The 25,077-nt window shown below is 39.1% G+C and overlaps 2 protein-coding genes across 2 annotated transcripts in view; one reads left to right on the top strand and one right to left on the bottom strand.

Moving 5' to 3' along the window:
* Nucleotides 1-4,635: 4,635 nt before the first annotated feature.
* On the bottom strand, nt 4,636-11,976 carry LOC120721667 (secretory carrier-associated membrane protein 5). The gene is made up of 7 exons (XM_040012166.1): nt 11,802-11,976; nt 11,313-11,375; nt 11,096-11,215; nt 9,135-9,291; nt 8,079-8,180; nt 6,245-6,362; nt 4,636-5,882 (listed from the first exon to the last, which is right to left on the bottom strand). The coding sequence occupies exons 2-7, from the start codon at nt 11,317-11,319 to the stop codon at nt 5,703-5,705; spliced, it is 684 nt and encodes a 227-aa protein (XP_039868100.1). The 5' UTR covers nt 11,320-11,375; nt 11,802-11,976; the 3' UTR covers nt 4,636-5,702.
* A 7,863-nt stretch (nt 11,977-19,839) lies between these two features.
* Nucleotides 19,840-25,077, top strand: part of igdcc4 (immunoglobulin superfamily, DCC subclass, member 4) — a 57,540-nt gene continuing 52,302 nt past the window's right edge. The window contains exon 1 of the mRNA XM_040011535.1: nt 19,840-20,432. Coding sequence (XP_039867469.1) covers nt 20,366-20,432 — 67 coding nt within the window. The 5' untranslated portion in view covers nt 19,840-20,365. The remainder of the gene's footprint in view (nt 20,433-25,077) is intronic.

A 25,077-nucleotide genomic window follows, 5' to 3' on the forward strand; every position in this document is an offset into this window, starting at 1 on the left:
TGAACATTCACATTTTACCCAAACGTCTGCTCAAGTCTATGAACATCAGGGAACAGTTATAAAAAAATGTTGGGTGTTTGGATTCCACGTGCACATCTGTGTCTGAAACACAAGCATAAATGCATGCCTATGTGTTTGCATAGACCCATGCCAGTACAACTTTGTCCAGTCAGTAGTGTGTGTGAATGAGAGTGTGTGTGTGTGTGTGTGTGTGTATTGGTGTATTTAAGAGCATGAAAGGACACTCTATCGCTGAGAAATTAAACACAAAGACCCACTGTGCACTGTCATACTATGCCATTTCACACAACCCTTCTGTTCTCCACTGTTGGCATGACTAATGACAAGGAAGAGGTGCTTAACAATAAACTTTGTGTGTAAATGTGGTATTAGTTTTGCAATTAACTCAGTTGTGATTTTCTTTACTTTTTCCAATTACGAAACTAGGTTTTAAACTTTTATGATGTTTGAACTACAATACATCTTTCCTTGTGAAACCCAAACACATTTGCAATCTAATGCATTGCCTTTCATAGATGACTTAAAGCAGTTTCAGTTGAAAGAAAGCGTTATCAGTTTGATTCACATTTCAGATTCAGCAGATACTTATTACTCAAAGATATGAATATTTAAATAAATCATAATCGTCCTCTTATCAGCTGTTCATTGAATTGAAGGATGAATCTATTATCAGTGTGTTTACAGGTGGTTCCTGCTGAGGTAATGCACTCAGTGGCCACTTTATTAGGTCAGTAAGTCACATGATAGCAAATCGTTGCATTTAGGCATTTAGACATGGTCACGACAAACTGCTGAAGTTCAAACTGAACATCAGATGACAAAGAAAGATAATTAAAGGGAATTTCAATGTTGCATTTTGATTGGTGCTAGACTGACTAGTCTGAGTATTTCAGAAACTGGTGATCTAAAGAAATGTTCGCACAAACTATCTTTAGGGTTTACAGCAAATGTTCTGAAAAAAGCAAAAACATTCAAAGAGCAGCAGTTGTCAGGATACAAGACGTAAAAGGAGACTGGCTAGAATGCTTCAAGCTGATGGGAAGGCAACAGTAACTGAAATTACACTCATTGCAACCACGGTATGCAGAAGCAGATGGGCGACAGCAGCTGAAGACCACACCACTCCTGTCAACTAAGAACACGAAACTGAGCACAGGCTCACCAAAATTGGACAATAGAAGATTGGAAAACACATTACCTGCTCTCAATTTCAGCTGTGACCCTATCACCCCATTGGATGATAGGGTCTGAATTTGGTGTAAACAACATGAAAGCATGGATCCCTCCTGCCTTGTATCAGTGATTTAGCCTGCTGGTGGTGTAATGGTGTAGGGGATATTTTCTTGGCAGACTTTTTTTGGGCTTAGTACCAGTCCAACAGAACACCATTGGGATGTGGTGGAACAAATCTGCAGCAACTGTGTGATGCTATCAAGTCAATATGGACAATAATCTCTGAGGAATGTTTCTAGCACCTTGTTGAATCTATGCCACGATGGATCAAAGCACTTCTGAAGCCTGAGAGGATCCAACCTAGTACTAGCAAGTTGTATCTAATGGAGTGGCCAGTGAGCGTATTTCAGCAAATATAAAGGAAGTTGCCACATGTTTGTTAAAATGGTGAGGTTTATGTACACTAATCCAGGATCCAAGAAATGTTTAAAACAGTGAAACATAGTTGAAGACAAAAAAGTGCAGCAGTGTATTATTTATTTGTTTGTTTTGTTTTAGCTACACAATGTCACAAACAAGCCAGTGCAGCGGCCTGTACAGGATCTTGGAGTAAATTTGTTACAATAAGAATTACAAGTCAGGATAACTTTGACCCCCGCGGTTCTTACTCAGCATCATTAACTGAATGTCCAGTATAAACTTATGTTATTCATTCAGTTGGCAATTAGGTCAGATCTCCTTTTTTGTAAGCAAAATGAACTTCTAAGATGCACGCAGTATGATTTGCAAAGCAGAATATACAAAAGCGCTACATATCGTCAGCCTTGATTTGTTATGAATCACTGACTATATTCTGTAGTTGACAAGCGGTCCTGTTTACCTGAAGACACAAGTCTTTGCTGTCAGTGCTTGTCACAAGAGATTTCCATGCGTATGGCAATTACAGTGTTTGGTGGTTGCTGTCAGTGGGTCCTTTGGGCTTCTGTATCACTGTATAATTTCTTTCCACATAGTAATTCTATCACTCTTAAAATGGAAAAAGAGGGAAACAATAAAGGACAACAACATCCACAGATAAATCCGTTTAAAATGCATTTTGAATCTGGGATGGTCACCAGTTTGTCTAGGGAGAAATTGCATTTGCTGCATGTAAGTTCAGAAATAAATCCAAAGTTCAATGTAGGCAAGTAATATCAATTCTCCATTTTCATGTTTTTGGATCAGACTTTATAAATACTTAATTGTAAAGAAAAACAAAGGTCATGTAGTGCCCCTGGTGGACAGTCAGTGTGACTGGTGGTCCACCACAGAGGGCCAATGCTGCCATCTACAGGCAAAGTAAGTTCCTTTTTAATTTGCCATTTTAACAGTGTTTAAATGTGGCCGCCAGTGGCGGTCCTAGCCTGTTTGGCGTTGGCGCCCTGGGCGAACATGCCCTCTGGCGCCCCCAGACACACAAAACATATTAAAGACTGTACACTAACATAAAACTGTTGTACACAGACACACATATGAAGAGAGAGAGAGGGTATGCATAGTATGCAAACGGATACCAAACAGCCATCATAATTCGTCATGCAATGAGAACAGGACAAATCAACAATTGACAATGACTAATTAATACTAAAATCTGTAACATATTGTATTGTTTGGAGTTTAGTCTGTTACTGTTGCTAGTTTTACCATTTCTCCTTGGAGCAACTGTAACCCACATAATTTCCTTAGGGATTAATAAAGTATTCTGATTCTGATTGTTTCAGGATGACCTGCCATTATCCAATCACACATCTGCTTACCTGCATCTTTTGCTCATTTCTCCTCCTCTTCTTTTCTCTTTTTTCTAAACTGAGGACCTGATGGCTTTGAACTTTTCTTGTCCATCTTCCATTGGTTTTAATTTTGCACTCCAGTATGAACACCCATCTCTCAACCCGAGGATCACCACAACATGACCTAACAGACCTACACCTTAGTTCACAGATTCACTTTGTCTAGGGTTTATTTCTGAGATTTCACACAACCCAGGATTCAAGTCATAAATACATAATGGGCTTGGATTTACAACATTATAAATGAAATGTGCTCTATTTGGAAGCAGCGACCCCCCCCCCCCTTTCGACGGGTTGTGTGTGAGACTTTAAATCATCAAACTGTAAATATTAAATTGTTATTGATCCCTTTACCCCTAGTCCTAAAGTCTATATTTATTTTCTTACTCTTCTTATATATATTGTTTGTTTACTTGCACTGCTGTAACTGGAGCCTCGTCGTCTCGTCTCTCTATATACTGGACTGTATGTAGCGGAGATGACAATAAAGTTTACTTTGACTTCGGCAGCAAGCAGGCGCACCGAGGGCTCTCGCGCTCACTTTTCGCGTATAGAATTTCGAAAAAACATCGGTGCAAATTATAAATCTGTATCATGATGTCTGGTGTTTTCGTGTTTGTTGTTTTGTTTTTATTTTGTTTTATTTTGCGAGATGGTTAGATGCTGCTCCAGCCGGTCAGAGAATCCCCCGCCGCCCCGCCCTCTCCTCCCTGCGCCGCAAGCAGCAGGCGCACCTCGCAAACGAAGGGCGCCGTTACTCCCCGCAAATGGGCGATAGAAAACCGATCGGTGCGTATGCCATTCCCAATATGCGCTGGCTGACGTCAGGGGAGCTTTTTTTTTTTTTTTTGGCCGATGCCCGTGATGCCGCCCCCCACCACGATGCCGCCCCGGGCAACCGCCCGTGTCGCCCGTATCTAAAACTGCTACTGGTGGCCGCAGTACCATTTGCTGTGTGTAATGTATTGGAAACGATTTAAAATCACATTTTAATGATTGAGTACAACGTCTTGATTAAATGGGGCAAATATGAGAAAACAGTCAAACAGGAAACAAATAGAGTTTTTGCAAAGCAACCTCCTTCAGTAAAGCACAAAATAATAATATGAAAAACTATTTGCAATCAGTGGAAGGAAAATCTTAGAACAAAGTTAACAGCCTGCATTTATATAGTAAAGTTTGGTGCACTTTGGTCTTTCACTTCAGCCAAAGAAAATCCTTTTTGTATGTAAAGTATCACCATGCTATAACCAGTATATATAGTATATATTTCCAGTGGAAACATAATTTGTTACAAGCCATGAAATGGATATGTGTTTGCTTGCTCATCATGATACCTGACAGTGAAGCTTCCTAAGGTCTCTTGTTTCCTTCTTTAAATATAATAATAAATAAATACATTGAATTTGGAGTGAGTGTGAGGGTTGCTAATCCATGCCATCCACCAGCAACTGTACCTGGAATGATTTCAAGCAATAATATTTTAATCCCATATTCCACTTCTTGGGCTTGTGGGGGTATCCTACTCCTGCTTATGTGGCCTGATCAGCAGGCCATATAAGCTTGTGTGTGATTCATGTAACAACAACAACAACAAAAAAGAATCTTACAGCTAAAACATGCACATGACAAAATAACCCAATACAATAAGTGCAGACTGTAATCTGTGAAGGATAAATGAAGGTAATTGGTACGTGTTGGAGCTTTTTATTTCATGCTAAAACCATCAGCGCCTCTCTGTGGTCAACCTGCCAAACAGCAAGAGGCTGATTCTCTGGCAAATGGTACATTTGCATCTTACAAATGGGCACACCCTAAATTGACATTCAATACAAAACAGTGACTTTTCTAGACAAACTGAAGATCAGAACACAGAACACATGTCAGATATCTAATGCTTTTTGTTTTTCTAAAAGTAAAATAACCATTACAACTCATTTAAACCTGTGATGTAAATCTGATGTTTTTTGGTGGAAAATAAGCATGTCAACAAGAAGCACCAAGGACATCAAAGAGGGCCCTCCAAATATATTTCCACCTGAAGGCTTGTAATAATACTCTTTCTTACTGTAACAGTTATACACCATTCAGTACTGCAGCTTCCTTTGATTTTACAGTGCAATCACTGATGAACTGCATAGAATCATTAATGAGGTTTTAGTTAGATTTTACAGAGTAGCATCATCTAATATAAAGTTGCAAAGTGACACTGGATCTTTGGTTTAAGTCAAAAAAGAAAAGATGAAGCAACTTCCTAAATAGTTCATCATTCTAACAGTACATTAGTATAATAATACGTTCATTTAAATACTTCAAAGGTGGTTATATCCTTTTTGACCTCGTTTGTAAAACTTGCTACAAAAACATGCAGATTGACATATTAATATCCAGCTCATAGAATGGAGCTACTACGTCTTGAAAACTACTTTCATTTGAAGAGTAAAAACACATACGAAACACGTGTAAAAGACTACAAATAATTAGCATGTCCTTTAATAGAGGAAGGCAAATTTCCAGCTTCCCATATATGTTAAGAGCTATTTGTTTGCATAGTGTAAGAAAGAGTTGCTTTTTAAGAATCAACCCTGTCAATAGAGATCGTTAAGATCTTCACAGCCTGGTTGTTCAGCCTTTGGCATTGCTGTGACTTCATGTCCTTGACCTTCTGTTTTGAAAATTCTACATCTGGTTTTCATTGTATTGCGGGCTGGAGTACTGCTCCTGCATTGCTCCAGCTGCAGCACCCATGGCAGCCTGCTGGGCTGCTGCTTGGACATGAGGGTTCTTCCAGGCTCCAGTGGACCATTCCTCCTGAGCTTTAGTCATGCTAGCCCCACTGCCCCGGTAGAAATTATGGATCTGCATTCAAAGTGGAATAACAAGTCATTATCAAGAAGCAATTATAGACTAAAAGTAAAGTAGGTTTAATTACTTAAGTTGATGCTGACATAGATTAGATACTTTATTTCCTAATCCTTAATTCTGTAGACCTAAACCATTTGTATAGTGCTGTAGATACTTAAAAGGATTCTCATTTTAGTGGTAAACCCAACAGTGCTGCTCTGCAGGAATGAATAAAATTAATCAAATTTCTGGAATGAACATGGCCTTGAAGCTACAGATAAATAATTTTTGAAAAATTCAATTTAATAGAATTAGCCTTTATAAGAAATACCTATCTACTTTCCTCCCTTGAAGTAATGCACCAGTAAAAATCTTACCCTGGTGAGTGCAATGAAGGACAGACAGGCCACAGCAGTGAACATGATTGTAGGGACCAGCATGATCAGTGCGATCAAAATATTATAGCTGAAAAAGGAGATAGTAGCCAACCAACCACTGAAAAAGATAGAAAGGACCATTACGGCAATGAAAAAAAAAAGAGGATTTAATTTTAGAATCTTAACGCTACAGGAATCTGCTATTGGACTGACTCATATTACCACTGAACATCAGGCTGTCAAATGGCAATGATTTTGTAGACTTTAAATACTTTAGTATAAATTTTAAAAGTTTTATAGCTTATGCATGAGGGTATGGAATTGCACATGGTGACATTTATAAACTTTATGGAGGCTGCCATAATATTAATTTGTGATCATCAGCTTGAGTAAGGTGACATTTTGAGGATTGCTTTAACAGCCTCTCAAAATCTAATAACAGGACTATCATAAAAGTTATACGAGGGCCATATCTGATGGTCCATCACTGTCATGTTAATGAAAGCAACAAAGTCTTCAAAAATACATCTCAACTAACCTGAACTTAAACTATTTATACACCTAAAACACACTTGTTGGGATTAACTGTTTGTTTGTTTTTTGTGCTTGTTTTTTGACATATTAAACAATGTCCAATTTTAATGTTCAGATTTATTTGCACAGCAATTGATCAAACATGCACGTATGCTGGTAAAAATGTCTGTGGCATTTATGTAATACCATTTATTGTTTTAGAATTAAGTTAAAATTGTTTTAGTGTCAGAACAGTTAACTATACAACATATAATGTTCATTTTCATAACAAATATCTGAATAGATTAATAAACACAAAAATATGCCTTTCCAAATTTGAACATTGTAAGTCAAATGTAAACAAAGTAGACATACAGTATATGACATATATAAGTAGTAGTATATAAGTATATAGTTTACTTCTGTGACTCTGAAGAGGATAGCGCTCCAGAAACAATATATTGTTTGACCGACATTGTCATAGTCCTTCAGTCCTCCTGGTACTTCTGTCAGTCTTGCTCTCCACCTTGGTGCGCTCTCGCTCTCTGTTTGTTTGTGTGTGTGTGTGTGTGTGTGTGGTAACAACACCTTACCTTTCAGAGGTGTGATCCTCTTAGTCCCCTTCAAATACTGAGAAAATTCCTTCAGTAGAGGTAGATACTCACTCCTGTTCTGTAAGTTTATCAGCTGGGTCCTTGTGTGTTTCTCTTCTTTCAAGGAGTCTTCTCTGTTTTCCTCAAAGATGATTTTTGCGTGTGAGTGTGAACTGTTTTGCTATCGAGTCTAAAGACAGTGAAATCTATCTGACCATCGGCTTGGATACTGTGCATAGGATCTGTGGAGGTTCCACAGAAAGACACTGTAACACATCACTGTAAATCATGGGTGTCCAACTCCAGGCCTCGAGGGCCGGTGTCTTGCAGGTTGTAGATGTGTCCTTGATCCAACACAGCTGATTTAAATGGCTAAATTACCTCCTCAGCATGTCTTGAAAGTCTCCAGAAGCCTGGTAATGAACTAATCATTTGATTCAGGTGTGTTGACCCGGGTTGGTCACCCCTGCTGTAAATAAATTCACCGAACTGCATTCTAAGTCTGCGTTTGGGTCCCATCTGCTCTTGGAGTATGACGGGCATGTTTGGGCTTGTAACCTTCGTTAGGGTTACCATTAAGCCAACAAACCAAAACATGTTAATCAAAAAATAAAGTTATTAATTTATATTAGAAGTGTTGCTGGAGCTTTATTCTCTTCAGACGTTATACTCTTCTCTGCACCTTGAAAGTAAGTGAAGTTGTGCCTGAAACTTCTGCCCAGTCTTACCATACTCCCCATCCTGGGATGCCTATGCTTTGGATGACACTAATCCCAACTTGAGCCATGAACACAAAGAAGAAGATCATGAAGTTGAAAGAGCTGTCACTCCTGTGAAGAATATGAAAAAAAAAAACCCCCACTATTAAGCAGTTACATCTGTGAAGCTAAATTTAGTGCTATATACTGTATGTCTACATGTTGCATCATCTACTGTTTTAAACAAAGACCGTTTCCCCTACTCGACATCAGTATCTCTCTTGGCAGCCCAGTCAGCAACTACATGCTGCTGCCATGTAGTGTGTCAGCTCATGAGACAATATATTCATGTCAGCAGAGCATATGAAAATTGCACTACCCTTCAGCGAAAGGTTGGAGAATGTTCTGAGTGTCCTTCTGTCCCTGAAGGGACATTTATCCCTGTTGCTACTCAGCACTTTACAAAAATGGAGGACAAATTAGCTTAAAGACAAAACAAGAGCAGACCACTATTTTAGATGTGTATTCTGCTTAGTTAGCATTTAATCTATGTAAGACTCAGAGTGCGTTTGTTTTATGTTTGTTTTCTGTCATATTTAACAATGTCCAATTTTCATGTTCATAAATGAAAGAGTATATATACATTTTTTCATCTTATAAACAATTTATGAAAGGTTCATGTACTGCAAATGCTAACTGTTTCCATGGAATAGTGTGTTGAAGTGACCCAGGGAGCTATCCACAACTGGAAAATTCTTTCTTTCCCTGTGAATCGTGACATAGATGGATCTTGGGCTGCCTTGTCACAGTTGGGTCCTTACCCAGAGGGGTTAAATTTCATGTCATATTCCTGTTTATATGAAAAGACATCTGTACCTCTCATTTAAAGCTGCATCTCAAAGACCTCTCTTAATTTTGGGCTAAAAACAACAACAACCATGAACTATTTTTGTGTGAAACTATAACACATAATATTTAAAAGGTCTTAATACTATGACATCTAAAACATAACACAACAACTTCATTCCAACTAACATAGTTAAAAACAGTGCTTGGTATTATTGTATTACTTCATGTTTGACTTACTTGAAGGCCTTGTAGATGGGCCTGAACCAGCAGACATACGAGCAAGGAGTGAACATGAGGACCCAGATGATGGCCATGCCAAAGTTTGTCACACCACCTCCACCAAACATCCAAGCAAAGCAGCCAAAAAGATTCACAACAAGTGTGGCACTGTTAACTGTAAGAACACAACAACAACAACAAAAAATCAAGCATTGATGCAAAAGAAAAAGCCCTAAAAAACACCTGTCTGATACATAAACATGCATAACTATGGACCAGTTTGGAAAAGTAAAGAGGAGACAGCCACAAATAACTTTTTTGCTGAAATCATTTTCTATTACCAACACTTGGCTCCATTTCAGCCTCTGCATTCACATTCCAGCTTTGGTTTTTAAATTAAACAAGAACTCTATGTCAGTTTCAAATGTTGGTCTTTGGGGAAATTTTGAAGAACTTTACAAGAAAAAGAGAAAAAAGTGAAGCACTGCACAGGTGGCTCATGACAGCTATTTGGAAAACACTTTCCCCAATGCACAGCACAGCAAAATTCCTGTTAGCTTAGAATGATTTTCACAAATTAAATGAAGAAAAAGCACCCGAGCACAAAAATAACAAGCTGTGTGTGCATCATGGCAGAAGGCAAAAATCTGAGCAGATTGGGACTTTCAAAACCTGCTTATGTTTATCTTTTTTTTTTTTTAAGTTCCCCGCAAAAAGAAATTCAGAGCAATTATAATACTGATTTTAGAACTTTTTTTAAATTTATTGCGTCACATTTCAAGACAGTCATGTTTACAACTGTGTTGCATCACCTCTTCTTTTAGCAGCAATCTCTTTAATGAGTTAGAGAGGCAGTGGAGACCAACCCTTGTAGCTTTCATAGCTACATGTTTTCACTATCTTGCCTGATGTCAGATTTCAGCTCCTCAAAAATGTGTGGTCTCCTTTATTGTATTTTTTGTTTCACAGTGCACCAATTTTTTTTCAGTGGGTGACAGATCTGAACTGCAGGCCTTCCCATACTGATTCTCAGCCTCGTCCCTTGTGGTCAAAGACTTGTCTGGATTCTCTTAATCTGTTTTCTTATATAATGCAATGATGATAAAGAAAATCATAAATTCTTTACAGTTTTCCATTAAAAATGTCACAGTTAAACTATGTTTTTTAGCCGTTTATATTCACAGTCTTTACTGGTGAATCCCTCCCTATCTTTACTTAAAACACTTACTGATTCTCATCTCACCCCTATCACAATATGGCCCTTTTGCCAAATCCCCAACTAACAAAATTCACTTCTGAACTTGCCTCATTTGACCAAAACTGTTTGCAAGTATTAACAATCTTGTTTCACCTTTAATACTTTTTACTGCGTATTGGTGTATTGCCCTGCTCCTTATAGCAATTCTGACACTGACTCCTGCGTCAATGATACATCAATTTTGAGCTCTTTCGCACCCTTCCTCCTGCCCTCAGTTCTCTTACATGAATTCATGAACAGGCAGGAAGTTTCAGAGTACAGCAACGTTGCAAACACCACTGTACTGCATGTTTATAGTGCAGTAAACTTTGATGAAACTGCTCCTGGCAAAGATTGTTCAACACAATTTTACTGTTACTGCTCTGCTCAAACCAAGGCCATCTGGTCAGTGCTGTGACTCATTAACAAATAAACCAGTCAGGACATTACAGCCACAGCCCATAAAAAATCTTCTTGGACCTAAAGGACCCTTGTAAACCACTGCCCTTCTGTTTCATAGTTGTTATCATCAGCTGATCACAGAGGATAAGACACTTTATGGGGCCTTCAGGAAAATTATTTTTTTCTGTTTTTCTGTTATAGCCAAGGTAGAAAAAAACAGTTTCTCTCTTGAAACATAAGCTCCGAAGTTTGTATAGGAGTTGCATTTTCATGACAGCTTTGCATCATGACAATCAAAAAAAATAACATATAACATATAACTTCAGTTTTATTCACTTACGCATCCACAGATGGTACATTTTCTTGCACATGCTGCGATGCTGTTCAGGGATCTCCTCAAAGTCTTGGTAGAAACACGGCTTGAGAGGAATGAATCCAGGCAGTGGGGGGAAATTTGGCTCTGCAATAAACAGTTCAATACCAGTTATAACACTAAATACATCCGGGTGAGTACTGTTTTAATTTTGACTTCAGTTCGTCACAGTTTATTTACTGACCGGCCATTGGGAAATACTGTAAAGCTTGCTGTTTCGAGTAATCCCTCTTTCAGACTCTTCAGCCTGTGAAGTTAGAAAACATTTCAGATTAATATAGTGTGTATAGCACTTTGCATGTGTTTCAACTGCATGTCACTGGCAACGGAGGAAGTACAGTGAAGGAATGGATTCTACATCACTGCCACATAAACACAGCGTACTTTAGAGGAAGGAGAATGTTACAAATTCACGTCTCCGTCGACATTCTGCCGGGGGATTTAATGTGTGTGCTCTCCCAGTCATGTCCCAGTGGTGCTGATAACACTTTAACGACGCAGTCCTTCCGGTTTCACAGAAACATAAATCAGGCAATCTGCCCCCAAACCCAGTGACGATCAACAAGCAAGCCGCATTTCATCGAATGAAATGTTCCAACACACATTCCCTGCACATGTATTTGAACTGCAGAGCCAGGAATTACGGATTCGGCAGGAAACATAATCTGCTTACCTCCTCCAGAGAGCAGCCGCTCCTCTCTTTAACGTGCTCTACAACCGAAGCTTCACCTTCGCTTTAAACAGATGAAATCCAATCGGACGGAATCTACAGGTAAATTGTTAAACTATTTCAAGACTTTGTTTTGCTCTGTATGACTACAGGAATCGATCCTAACTATGCTGTCTGTCGGCCAATCACCGTGCTTCAATCTGCTGTCACTTTGATTCAGACCAATGGCCTGATTACTCTAATCCTTGACGTTGTATTGTTGACCCAATCATTGTTTGGCTCTCTGTCCATGGTGCTGAACACGCTGCTAAAACAGAAGTGGCGTTAACCACCGTCCTCAGTATTTACAGTTGTCCTAAAGCAACTTGCAGACATTAATTGTGAACTGGAAACGTCTAATCAGGTCACACCTCTAATCACATCAGCAGTGGCGATGTTTGAAAAAAAATATATATATATAATTGTACGCTGTTTAAGAAAAGAAAAAAAGACAAGAGGGAATTCCTTCATAATGTAGAAATCCAGCTTTACCAAACTCCGCGTGGTGTAACACCACCATTCGGGACACTTTCCTTTCTAAACCTAAGCGTGAAGCTTGAGATAGTTGTTCGCCTAAACACTAAAATGATTTCAGCTCTCCAGGTGGGGGTGCTGTTTCACTGCAGGAACCGACACTGGAGGAAAACGATCTCTTCTATCTTTGCCTTCCAGGATACCTTTAAACTCTTTCCCAAGTAAAAGTATAGATAATTTCTCTATTTCTATATTTTGTTAGAAAAATGAGAAATAGGTACAGTGGTCTAACTCGGGTCTAAAGAAAAAGTGCAAACATACATACATACATTATATGAGAGCAGAGTGTGTATAATTGTAACGAGCTTGATCGCCAATATTTGGTATGGTCACCTTTCTTCTTTAACACAGTTACAGTCAGATTTTCAGTTCATTACTTGAGTAATTTGGTAAGCCCCATTCCTTTCTCCTTATACTTCTAGAATGGCTTGTTGACAGCCACCTTCCACTGAAACCATTTTTGATGAGGCTTCGGTGGATCAACTGAAAGACCAGATAATCCATCTGTTCTCTCAGATCCTGTGTCAGGTCACATTTTAAAAATGATGAGAAAATATAAATAAATGAGGGGTGGCTCATGACCTTTGCATAGTAATGCATGTTAAAGTAAAAGCACTTAATCGACACTAAATGTTACCTGTGATTAATATACTAGGACTGCATTACTAGGTTGTTCATAGTGGGGCATTATCTTGTTGAACCATGGTTTTACTGTGGGGCGTAGTTTTAAAGGAAGCCTGGAGACCTTACAAAGCATAAAGAATCTGAATTTCTTTCCTCGTCATGAATCTTTAATTTTGTTCTGAATATTAAAGGTTAATGAAGCAACTATGCAAACTTGTTTTGCATAGTTGCTCTATTAACCTTTAATATACCAAACAAAAATTAAAGATTAAAGATCATAGTTTTGCATAGTTGCTATCATTTAAAGAGCTGACGATTTCAGAGGGGAATTAGTTTGTTTTTTTTTAATGATGAATATTATGCAAAGATCCACCAACAAGGCTGCATCTATTTGTTTATTTTACTTAATAGTGAAGTATTTATGATGCAAACCACGGGATCAATCTTGACTTTAATGAGCAAATTCCCCAGGATAATGTTTCAGTCTGTTCACTTCATTTTCAACTTGACATTTTCAGAAGTCATCACATCTTTAGTATAGGCTGCCCCCGACACTGTTTGATACAGACGACTCAGTTTGATACGCTGAACTCAACAGCAAGACTCAGGCAGGTGAAAAGGTGTCCTCCAACAGTATTCAGTAACAGGAAGCCAGTCAGCGGAGGCAGACAAAGAAGGAGGCGGACGAAAAAAATGTGTCCTTCAAGTATCTGACATGATGCATCTTGGGTCAGAGTCAACCTTGGTGAGTTGATCACACAATGTAAATTCAATTTGATTTTTCTCTGTCTGCTTTTTCTTAGGCAAGTGTGGGCCAGGAAATATTTTTTCACAATAAAAAATATGTCAAGGTAGCATACTGTAATGGTAGTTATTTCCAAAAACAGGGCTGATGTAATAGTAATAAATTCTAACCGTAGTGTGTTGTAGATTTAGTCTTTATTTAATTCTTGAGAAGTATAAAACAGAACAAAAGACTGTCTTTGTGTACCTCTATAAAAGGCTTTATTTATTTCCCAATTAAGCAACAAAGACCACTAAAGTGATTCAAACAATAATACCAAAGTCATAAAATCAACTGAAGTTAGCTGATACAGAAAAAAATGGCATGATTGCAGTCATGAAATGAGTAAGATTCATAGATGCACTGAAGAGGGACAGGGAGTTGGTGTTACAGAGGAGGATGCTAGGAATAGGGTGAGATGAAGGCAGATGATCCGCTGTAGCGATCTCTAAATAGGAGCAGCTGAGGAGAAAAATAAGACTGCATTTGTAAGAAAGAGACACAGAAACTGCTATAATCTGTCAATCACATGCTGGTGTGCTCCTGATGTCATTTTATAACAAGAAATTCTTACAAAATTGGAAGGAAAGTAATTGGTGTGTAGTTTATGACAACTTTTATTCTGAAAATGACAATATAATAATACATTAATGTTTTCCTACAGCACAGTAACTTGTCTTTTGTAAAAGCTGTGGATAATACCACAGATAACTTGTTCATGAGTGTAATAAGTTGTAAAAATGAACACTAAATAAAAAGTGCAGACATCAAATAGAAAACATTGAAAAATCAAGATTTTCTTTTAGATATACAGGATCCAATTTTAAGCTTGTTGTTGTGATGTTATTATTACAAGTGTGTTGTACTGTTGTTATTGGATAATTTACTTCAGAAAATGATACCTATATACTGTTTTCAGCCATGTTGCAACTAACCCTTTAAAGGAAACAGTTATATGACACAGAAAGTGCAACGCTGGATTTCCAAATTTAATTTAGGGTATGTCTTGAACTGTAGTAGCTGTGTAAATGAAAACAAATTAGTGTTAGCTGTCAGAGCCAGCAGACAGATCTGCCTTATGCCATAAGAGTCTAAATTAGTGTTCTCTTTGCAACAAAAAAGAACTGCAATATATCACCATATCATTAAAACTAAATTGTAATCAACTGCCATCACTTGTCAAATCAAGCCCGCTAAAGATGTAAAGCTAATAAGCTGTCCCTTCTCACGTCTCTCATCTGACACTGTCACTCTCCACACCTCTGTAATTTTTTGTCCTCTCACTTCATTAATATTAATCTGAAGCAGTTTCAGTCTAGACAAGCTTAGCGAGGGGGTTCTAAGGCCATCATGCTATTGGGCTTTCAAAGAAATGTACAGTATAGTCGACTGTGAGTGGTCTCGTTTTCCCTTTTCTTTGTCTGTTTTTGTTTCTCCATCTCTCACTCTGCCTCAATCATCTTTATTCTAAGCCAGGCTCATCCTATTAGTCGTGTCATTAAGATGACATTAATATCATGTCATTAGGATGAGCTTTTTAAGAAACAACCCCCTCCCCCCCCCCCCCCCCCCACCCGATATTCTTCAGCTGAGATTTTGATTCCGTCTACCTTTTGAGCTAATTAAGAGAGGGGCTGCTTCCTCTATGGAGTGGTGGTCAGATTTCCCTACATGAGATTAGCCAGCGGGATACTGTTGCAACACAGTGGGCAATTTTTGGGGAAGTCATGTTTTGTCATCAACTTGATTAGGGTGTAGATAAAAAGCAGGATATTAACTAGATAATAACAGAGATAGGAGAGAAAAACGTGGATAAGAAAAGAGGAAATGAAGGATCCAATGACATGTTATCATAAATGCTTATGTTGAGTGAAAATTTCTTCTCTGCTTCCTATATTTGTAATTAAACCAAAAGAAAACCATAAATATGACAAACATTTGCATGGGTAAATAATAGGTTATATGTTATTCATTTAAAAGTGTGTTTTATTTTCTGAAAAAAAAAGTAACATGTTAGACTTTGTTTCAATTTTGTGCTAATATTTCATTTAAAAATGTAACTAAAAGGTGGAAGTATAAGCCTTCACCACCACACAGACACACACACACACACACACACACACACAGCATAGTGCACAAACACTCACTAGTCATCTTGTATCGTACTGAATGCATGAATACATTTATTTATCTTCATTACTGGGTGTGTAAATGCACTTTAAATTGGGCAAAAATGAGTGTCTGTTGTTTGACACTCAATATCTCTGCTTGATGTTCTCAATTGCAACTCAGCGCCAGTGCACCCTGGTGTCATTGTCCTCCAAAAGAAAAACCATTTGCCCAGTCAGCCTCTAAGCCCATGTGCAACCGTTGTCTTAGTTTCTATGGAGACACTTTCCTCCAGACCAAGCATGTGGAGGGCACCCCTCCAGTGGAAGGAGGTGGAATAGCATTGTGGTAAGGCAGTCATACAGCAACCTCATTTACAAACATGAACCATGGACTGTAACATACAGTGTTTGTTCTCTAAACATTTCACTGTAGTTGATTAAACCCAACTTGAAGTGGAAGACATACTTGCATGTACGATTTCGTTAGTAGTACAAATAATATAAAGGTTTAGTTGAATCTAAAATTATATGAAGGCAAAGTTAATTGGAGAAAAAGACAGGAGAAGTCACAGCCAACTGTAGTTTTTGAAATGTAAAAAACACTACATATATATGTGCTATTGACATGGACCATGCAGTAAAAGTCTCGGAATGACGTGATCATTTGCCAGGAAACTCCAGATGGGGGCACTGTCTGTCAATCTTTCTCTGGTATTTCCTTACCTATTCAGGAGACTCTCTGCTGTCAGATGGAACTGAGTGTTTCTGACCTTGAAGACGATGACAGACAGTCACTGTGGGGGCAACTGTACTCAGCATTTAAATACACAAACCACACAGCCTCAAGACTCCAGCCATAGTGGTCTAGAGACAAGGACATGAACAATGTGGGAAAGAAGCAAAGTAATGTTTTTGTCATAATTGTTCTAACTTAATTAAAACTGCTTTCATTTCCTTACTACTTTCTTTAATACTGGCATGGTTAAATAAAACTAAACAGAGCCTTGCTGTAGAAAACAGGATCATTTTCTGGCCTTTTTAAATACTTCTTTGATCAAATGACTCCTAATTAATAATAATAATAATAATAATAATAATAATAATAATAATAAAAGCAAAAAAGCAATTTTGGCGGTAACTGACTGCTACACAGTCTTATTGATTGCTGTATATAATGAACCACAAAACAGCATAGTTCACCCTGGTAAAAAAAATGACAGTAATAAAATAAGCATTTGAAATAACTGAAATAGTATTTTCCAAATCTTTTACTTGGTCATATAAATGCATTATCATAAAGACCAAAATACATATTTATCACACAATAATTACTTGTAATGGTGCATACATCATCTTGGCATATGAATAGTTTACAACCACATTAGCTACTCTGGACCACAGAGTAGCTAATGAACCTTGTGATGATATCAGTATACATTTCTTTGAAAAACACTGAAGGAAGTGTATTTTTTTCCCTAAAGTAAAAAATACACTTATCTTATGTTCACACAGACTGGATATGGGTACCTATAATGGACATGCAACAGCGGTAAATTGAGCAGTATTTATTTCTTAATAAATAATAAACAGGTTGTCATCATGAGGCAGGCTGCATAAATAAGCCTGTAGCTCATAGACAGAAAAGAGAAAGCCCCCATTGTTTTATTTTGACTTTTGCTCTAATACATATTTAGGATGATATATTTAGTATATTTATCAGGCAACATTAATATACTGGTAGAAAGCAAATTAAAAAGAAATCCTAAATATACCATACATAAAGTATAAGCATATATATAGAACCTTATTTTAATGGTGACTACAATACTAATGTTAATATTACAAAAAAAAAAAAACCCAAACAAACAGCATTGAGGTAGTTTGATTAAAAAAACTGCCAACCTGGAGGCAGTGTGAGCGGACTACCTATTAAAAACAAAAAAGTTTTCCAATAATGTAAAAAGAGCAGTTAACAAGATGAACATATTGTGGAGTTCAGCGCAGTTGCTCAGCTCCTCACCAACCAATTACAACATTGTCTGTAGTAGAAAAACCTAATTTGCTTTCGAAGAAACACAGCAAAGGCAGCCTACCTCTACTGCCAAGATAAACTACTGAAACCTCTTGTTGTTGACTTAAGCCAGACAAATTTACTGTCCTAATTGGTCTCAGTGGGCAACGCATCAAAAGTGTAAATAATTTCATCAGCAGCTGGCCTGCTCTGTCTTTTGGTATCCTGGCTTTTATTTCATAGTGAAAACTAACTTGTGCCTGCTGGAACGACATTCTGTAATAATTCCCAGAGCACACAATTTTCGCATCAGATAAAACTACTTAATGAGAGGATGACGTTCAATCACAGAGTAACTAGTCTCAGTCTGAGTGCGTGACCAGCTGTGTCTGTTGGGGGTAACAAGTTGCAGATGATGTTTCGGTTGTTGCTGCTGCATGTTCTTTTGGTTTTGTGGCGTAAGGGAATCAGGTTAAACTTAAGGAAAAACAAAAAGCAAAAACATAGGTTAAAGCAAAGGGGATCATCCCTTCCACCGGGTAAGACTTATGAATGTTGAATTATGCAACAAATAGGTGTATTGTATAATCATGTTTTGCTAAGCACACACACACTGCACATACACAGTGTCACTGATGGAGGCACATATCCAAAACTCTTAATTAGCAAGAAGCTGGTAGTTTGTGTTCATCATTTCAGAGCAGCTGGGAAGGAAAAGGGAAAAGCAGGGAAATTGCAGCTTGACCACAATCACAGAGGACACAGCGGTGCTATTAGTTTTCCAGTGCAATCACATAATCCGATGGCCCAGACATTTGCTTTAATCAGACACCTGGGAAATACATCCATCCCATTTCATTTCATCAGCTCAAATCAATCTCCCATCAGTATTAAATGAATACACTGAGAGCAGAAATCTGGCTGGGCAAGATATTATTACCAAAGGGAAGTCCTTCATTACAGCCTTTTATGATTGCTTGTCTTTCCTCTATAGAAAGAATCCTCTGTATACATATTGTAGATCCTGTTTGAGAGTCAACTATATCTTTGAAAGCACACATTATGGAATAAGCTGAGCCCACAATGAATCACAGTCGTATTTCTTTTTCATTCAAGCAAGCAATTTAGCAGTTTATGCCACATCAACTCGGACTGCTGTATAACCACATGTAACAGGTAAAGCATGTGCTTTTTATTTATGTTTTTCCTTCAGCGCTTCTCTGTATGGTAGTGTATGTGCGGATACTGCTGGTGTCAGTGATGCTGAGCGCGCTGCACGAGGCGAGTCTTTGTCTGCTCCGGGAAGGCTGGGCTCCAGCTGGCTCCTGCTATGTGTTTGCATGCAGAAGTCAGTGGTTCCCCCAGTACCCGGAGCAGGAGGCGAGCTGTTTGATTGATTGGGATGCACACCACCGACGCCCCCTCCTCCTCCTCACCTCCTCCTCCTCTTGGCTGCACTTGCTTTGGGTGCACATGTGTCTCTCCAGCTCTCCATTTTTTCTTTACACTGACCAGCTTTATCACACACGGGCGTTCATTCAGTAGTTAACAAAGGTGCACGCGCGCGCGCACACACACACACACACACACACACACACACACACACACACACACACACACACACACACACACACACACACACAAGAAATGGAGAAAAATAATTAAAAACGAAGAAATACTGCGTGCATGGATGACTGAGTGTAGATGTTGCATGATTAAGGTTAACGTTTGATGTTATTTTGATGTATGAGCGCACATAAACATCCCAAGTGCCTCCGACATCGGGTTCATTCAGGGCAACGCATTAGCAGTCATTACAGATAACCACTTAGCCAGACCATTCTCCACACTTGGTGTTTCTCTTGCAGAGACTGTGGCATAACTCTAACGAATTCATCATTTTAGACAGAAAGAGAGAGAGAGAGAGAGAGAGAGAGAGAGAGAGAGAGCGAGAGAGAGGACGCCTGGAATAAACATGTATTTCGAAATATTTGATGTTTCAGGTGCTTTTCACAACGCATTCGCTCCGGACCAATAAAGTCTTAGTGGAAAGCATGGGGCTGAAAAAAGGACGAAGTAAGGGTGTGCTAGAATCACCGACAGCTTTTCAGGACTCCAGCGACGACCAGCCAGCCAGTGTCTGGTGAACGTGCGTGTCCGTGAAAGTGCGCGCACGTGTGTGTGTGTGTGCTGTGTTAGGACCCGCAGCCAACACACACTTAACATTCGTTCGCAACATGGCGTTGAAGCGCCGAGAGACACGACGGCTCTCCCCCGACTAATGCAACCTTATTGTTAGGAAAACCAGGGAGACTGTTAACCAAAGAACCCTAAACATTCTCAGAGACTCCTTTACGCACCGGCGGAGACAATAGCGGATTCCAGCATATGAATGTCGCTATAACGGTATAGCTGTTGTATAGACTCAAGCTGCTACCCCACTGGTGGAAATCAAAGGCTGTACATGGCGGTGGAGAGTACAATTTGGCTGTTCTGTCTTCTTTCGCTGTTTTGTGGTCCATCCAAGCAAGGTAAAGCGCTCACTTAAATCTTCTTCTTCTTCTTCTTTTTTTTTTTCTTGTATGGTGCATGTGTGAGCCAGCGGACCTCTCGTATTACTCTGAAGTGCAGTTACTCAGAACATAAGTAGACTGCGATAACAGATATGAGCTACTGGGTGAATCTGCACCTTGCACAGTTTGTGCAATATATTCAGTGTTCACCTCATTTGGCCTCTCTAATCCCCACGATGTAGGGGTGTTTTGTTAGGGTACTTCATTGGTATCTCTCTCAGGACGCGCTGGAAAGCTTTGGCGATGGGAAGTTGCAGCACATTGCCCAAGGAGTAGCCACAGTGTTGTTGAATGTTGCCACAGGGCGGCCAGGGGCTTTGAAGCGACCGTGGGAAGTTTGGGATCCAAACCAGGGAATCGGACTCACAGTAATAACATGTGTGATGGGCTTGTGCGTTCAGAAATAGAAATATGTCCTGCAGCACACCACTATTCCATGTTCTGCTGCTGGGGGGGATAACTTTTTCTGTTACGGTGCACTGATGTGCGCAAGGGACGTTATGGTTTTCCCCTCTGCATGGCTCAGAAAAGTTGAGGGAGAGGTTTTTGAAGACAGTGTAACATCATCAAAAGTATTCTACATATTTATAGATTGCCGTATGATCTATAGAAATTTAAAGATGGATGCATCATGATGAATATGATAGCTGTACAGCAAAAAGTTTATTTCCTAATAACTGCTGTGGCTGGTTGAAGAGGAAAATGCTAACAGTGGTGGCGATGAGCCGGTGAGAGACTGTCTGGTCACCGGATTTACATGACAAAAGACCAGCGCAGAACACGAATGGCTCTTATAAAGTAAAATGCTTACCAGTGGTCAGGAAACAAAAAAGATAGAACGTTTGATTTCCTTAAAACCTTTTATTCCAAAGCCCAACTTTCTGATTTTTGTCTAATGACTGTCTAACATGTCAGAACATTTCTGTATGAAATCACTGAGGCAACATTCAGCTCAAGAAGAGCATCATATCAGAATTTCATAATCTGTTTCCATCTTGTTCATCAGAGAGTTTGGATTATAAGATAAACACATGGAGCAGAAACTAGAAACTGAAATTCTTGCAGAGGATTGGAAATCAGTGGGTACTGTAACTCCTAGTCAGACATGAGAAAGTATGTAACTCCTGCCATGTATGTATGTGCGTGGCAGTGTGGACAGATTAAACATTTTGGGAGCAGGTTAGAGTGGCATGTGAAAGTTTTTTTTACAATTAGTCAAATCTATAAAAATGCCAAAGACAACACAGATTGATAGGCAGAAAATTGTATTTTTGCAACACCAAAGTGGTTCTGAAAGTGTTATTTGCCACAAAATAGGCATATCTCAGCATATTGTGGATGCTGTGAAAGAGAAAAAAAGGAGAAGAGGCTGAACCATCCCAAATTACAGAAGAACTCATATGAAAATTGTTGGTAACAGGTGTTAGGGAGGAAAAACTTTGGTTCGAGTCATCATCATGAATATGTACAGAAGAGGTCAGGAGAGAGGTGTAGCAGTAAGTGTCTACAATCATCACTGTGCAAAACACAGTGGAGGCTCTGTTATGCTTTGAGGCTGCATTCAGTCTCCATGTTGGGGTATTTTGATCCACCATAAAGTTCCATCTGGAAACTGGCACTAATACACAAGCTATTAATATCACCGTAAACTTACATGAAAACTATGCCTCTTTCTTTACTTTAGTCTCATTGAACAGCTTGTGTAGTTTATCCTTTGGTGGGAGTTGCAGAAAGGTTTCCTGCTGCTGCTGTGGTATGTTATGGCCTGCAGTGATTGCTACCAACAGTGATGAGAAATAAGGCAGTTTGGTGCTTGGTGGATTGGTGTGGCAGCGAAAAGTCAAGTGTAATGGAATGCATGTATATGAGAACCATGCTTGTATCCAGGCAGACATCACTTACCTCTGAGATGCTGTAGTTTCAACACATAAGCTCCATTACTCATTCTTCAATTATGTACACGATGGCCTTAAGAAGCAGGCCACTTAGAGGTGTGCCTCCTTGACTTCCATCTGATATAGCAGTAAGAGGTCAGAGGGTACAAATGCTATAGAGCTAGATTACCAAGCCTTGAAGATTCCAGAATATACAGAATAAGGAATAACTTCTGTTGAGATCTTCTTGACAAGAGAGTGAGTGCCACACTTGTGGGCAGTCACAGTGAGATGATGAAATCTTTTGCAAGTAAATACTGATTGGTGTGGAGGTTATGCATGATAAGAGTTGGGAAAAGGTTGATTTATTTGTACAGTGAGATCAGCAAAGTTTTGAGTTTGGACATTTTGGGATTAGGCAGTTCAAACATCCATTCGCTTCCCGCTTATCCTTTTCAGGGTCGCGGGGGGCGCTGGAGCCTATCCCAGCTGTCATAGGGCGAGAGGCGGGGTACACCCTGGACAGGTCGCCAGTCTGTCGCAGGGCCAACACACAGGGACAGACAACCATTCGCACTCACATTCACTCGCACATTCAAACTTAGTGGCAATTTGGATTATCCAGTTAACCTATCCCCACAAGTTGCATGTCTTTGGACGGTGGGAGGAAGCCGGAATACCCGGAGTGAACCCACGCAAACACGGGGAGAACATGCAAACTCCACACAGAAAGACCCCGGCCTGATGATGGAATTGAACTCAGGACCTTCTTGCTGTGCGGCAACAGTGCTAACCACCGTGCCACCGTGCTGCAGTTCAAACATTTCAATAAAATCATACATTTGTAAGTTTTTTGCATCAATTGCATCAACAAAAACCTCACATTTAAAGATCCATTGTGATATTTAACATTTGTCATCAAATCCCACAATTGTAATTATCAGCACTGCTGATAGCAACATGCTTTAAAACAGCGGTCCCCAACCCCCGGGCCTCGGACCGGTACTGGTCTGTGAGTCGTTTGGTACTGGGCCGCGAGAGTTGAGATTCAGGTGTGAAATGTATGGTTTTCAGGGTTTTTATCGGTTTTCAGCGTTATTTTGTTATCGTTTTTATCGTTTACTCGGTTTTCCTTGGTCTTTTCACGTGTGTTATGAATAAATTTTCTTTTTTTCGGTACCGGTACTAGTTTTATTTTGTTGTATTTATCCGCGACACCTTAAAGGCCGGTCCGTGAAAATATTGTCGGGCATAAACCGGTCCGTAGCGCAAAAAAGGTTGGGGACCGCTGCTTTAAAAGGTTTCTTATTATGTGTTATTACCAAATAATTATACTTTTTGTCATCAAGATAAGTAAACAACTCAGTCATTTTCCCCTCTGTGTGAATTTTGCTATGTTTAGGAAGTACATTACTGTATACATTACTGTTGTGGATGATGGTGTTTATGGGACCTGAGGTTGTTCCTGAATAGAGGTTAGTGTTAATTCTGGGCCATGGATAGAATGACAGAAGCTAAAGGGGTATGTTTGAGGCCAAGGGCCATGTCTGCATGTACAAATTAATTGTTTTGTACTTTCTAAAGATCAAAGGCAAATCTGTCAGCTTCACTTAACACATCAGAAGCAAATGAATGAAGCCAGATTGCCCATGTGTCTGTGTGTTCACAGTCATAGAATACTGCACAGTTATTAATAGACACAATTAAACAACATCCACAGTCCTGAAAGACTTTATGAGCAAATGAATCTGACTATTGTAATGCATTTACCCTTTTTTTATAAGCACTTGATGAATATAAACACAGTGAAAAGGGTATAATGAAGCCTAGGCACTGACTAAGAATGACACTTGAGTTAATTTACCATTTTACAGGTCCTACTAAATGGAAATCTTTGCACTAGGAAGTTTTGTAATGCTTCTCCACTTTGTCATATGGAGTTAGACATCCTACATCAGTCCCCTGCACTTGTTACAGAGTAGCATAAGCCTTGATTAGGCAGGAAAGTTTTTTTTTGTTTTTTTTTTACATGTTCTCTTCTTATATCAATCAGTATTTACATCATGTACTGTATCATACCCATTAAACTACCCAGTCAGATTAATTTAATGATTTAATTCATTTGACATAATTTATGGAGCAACTTTATCATTTGAAGTTGCATCATCTGGTGAATGTAAGCCCAACTTTTAGTCTCTTTTAGTTTAGTTTTTAGTTTCCACTCGCTCAAGAAGAAAATGTTCCTCTTTGTTCACCAAACCACGTGTCTGCTGTTTGGTGCTGACAAGGTTTTTAGTGCTTTCTTGTCAAATCCAAGAATGTGCTTCAGCTGAAAACAATGCTGTGAGAGCAGTAGAAACAAAGTTAAGCAATAGAAATGTTGACTCGACAGCTAAACAATAAAGTTAAACTTGCTGTAAAGCCTGTAAATTGAAGCTGAGGGGAGCTGTAGTTTCAGCTGTTAATTCCTACTGACTGCATAGCTCCTATGACAGCTCGGCACCCTATAATGTCAATTAATACATTTAAAAAATGATTGGTTAGAGTAATTTTTTTCAACAAACAAGTTGGCCAAGCTATAGTTGTTGGGCAAACGGTCCCACATTTAACTCTATATTACTTTGGTATACAGAGAAGTTTGTGGTTAACTCAATGAATGTTAGGTGCCCCCAGGTCCTGTGGCTGCAGAACAAGCTCAAATGATCACCGGCACCATGCTTGACAGATGG

This window comes from Simochromis diagramma, unplaced genomic scaffold, assembly GCF_900408965.1.
Source record: "Simochromis diagramma unplaced genomic scaffold, fSimDia1.1 OVJJ01000603.1, whole genome shotgun sequence".
In the NCBI taxonomy this organism is placed as follows: Eukaryota; Metazoa; Chordata; class Actinopteri; order Cichliformes; family Cichlidae; genus Simochromis; species Simochromis diagramma.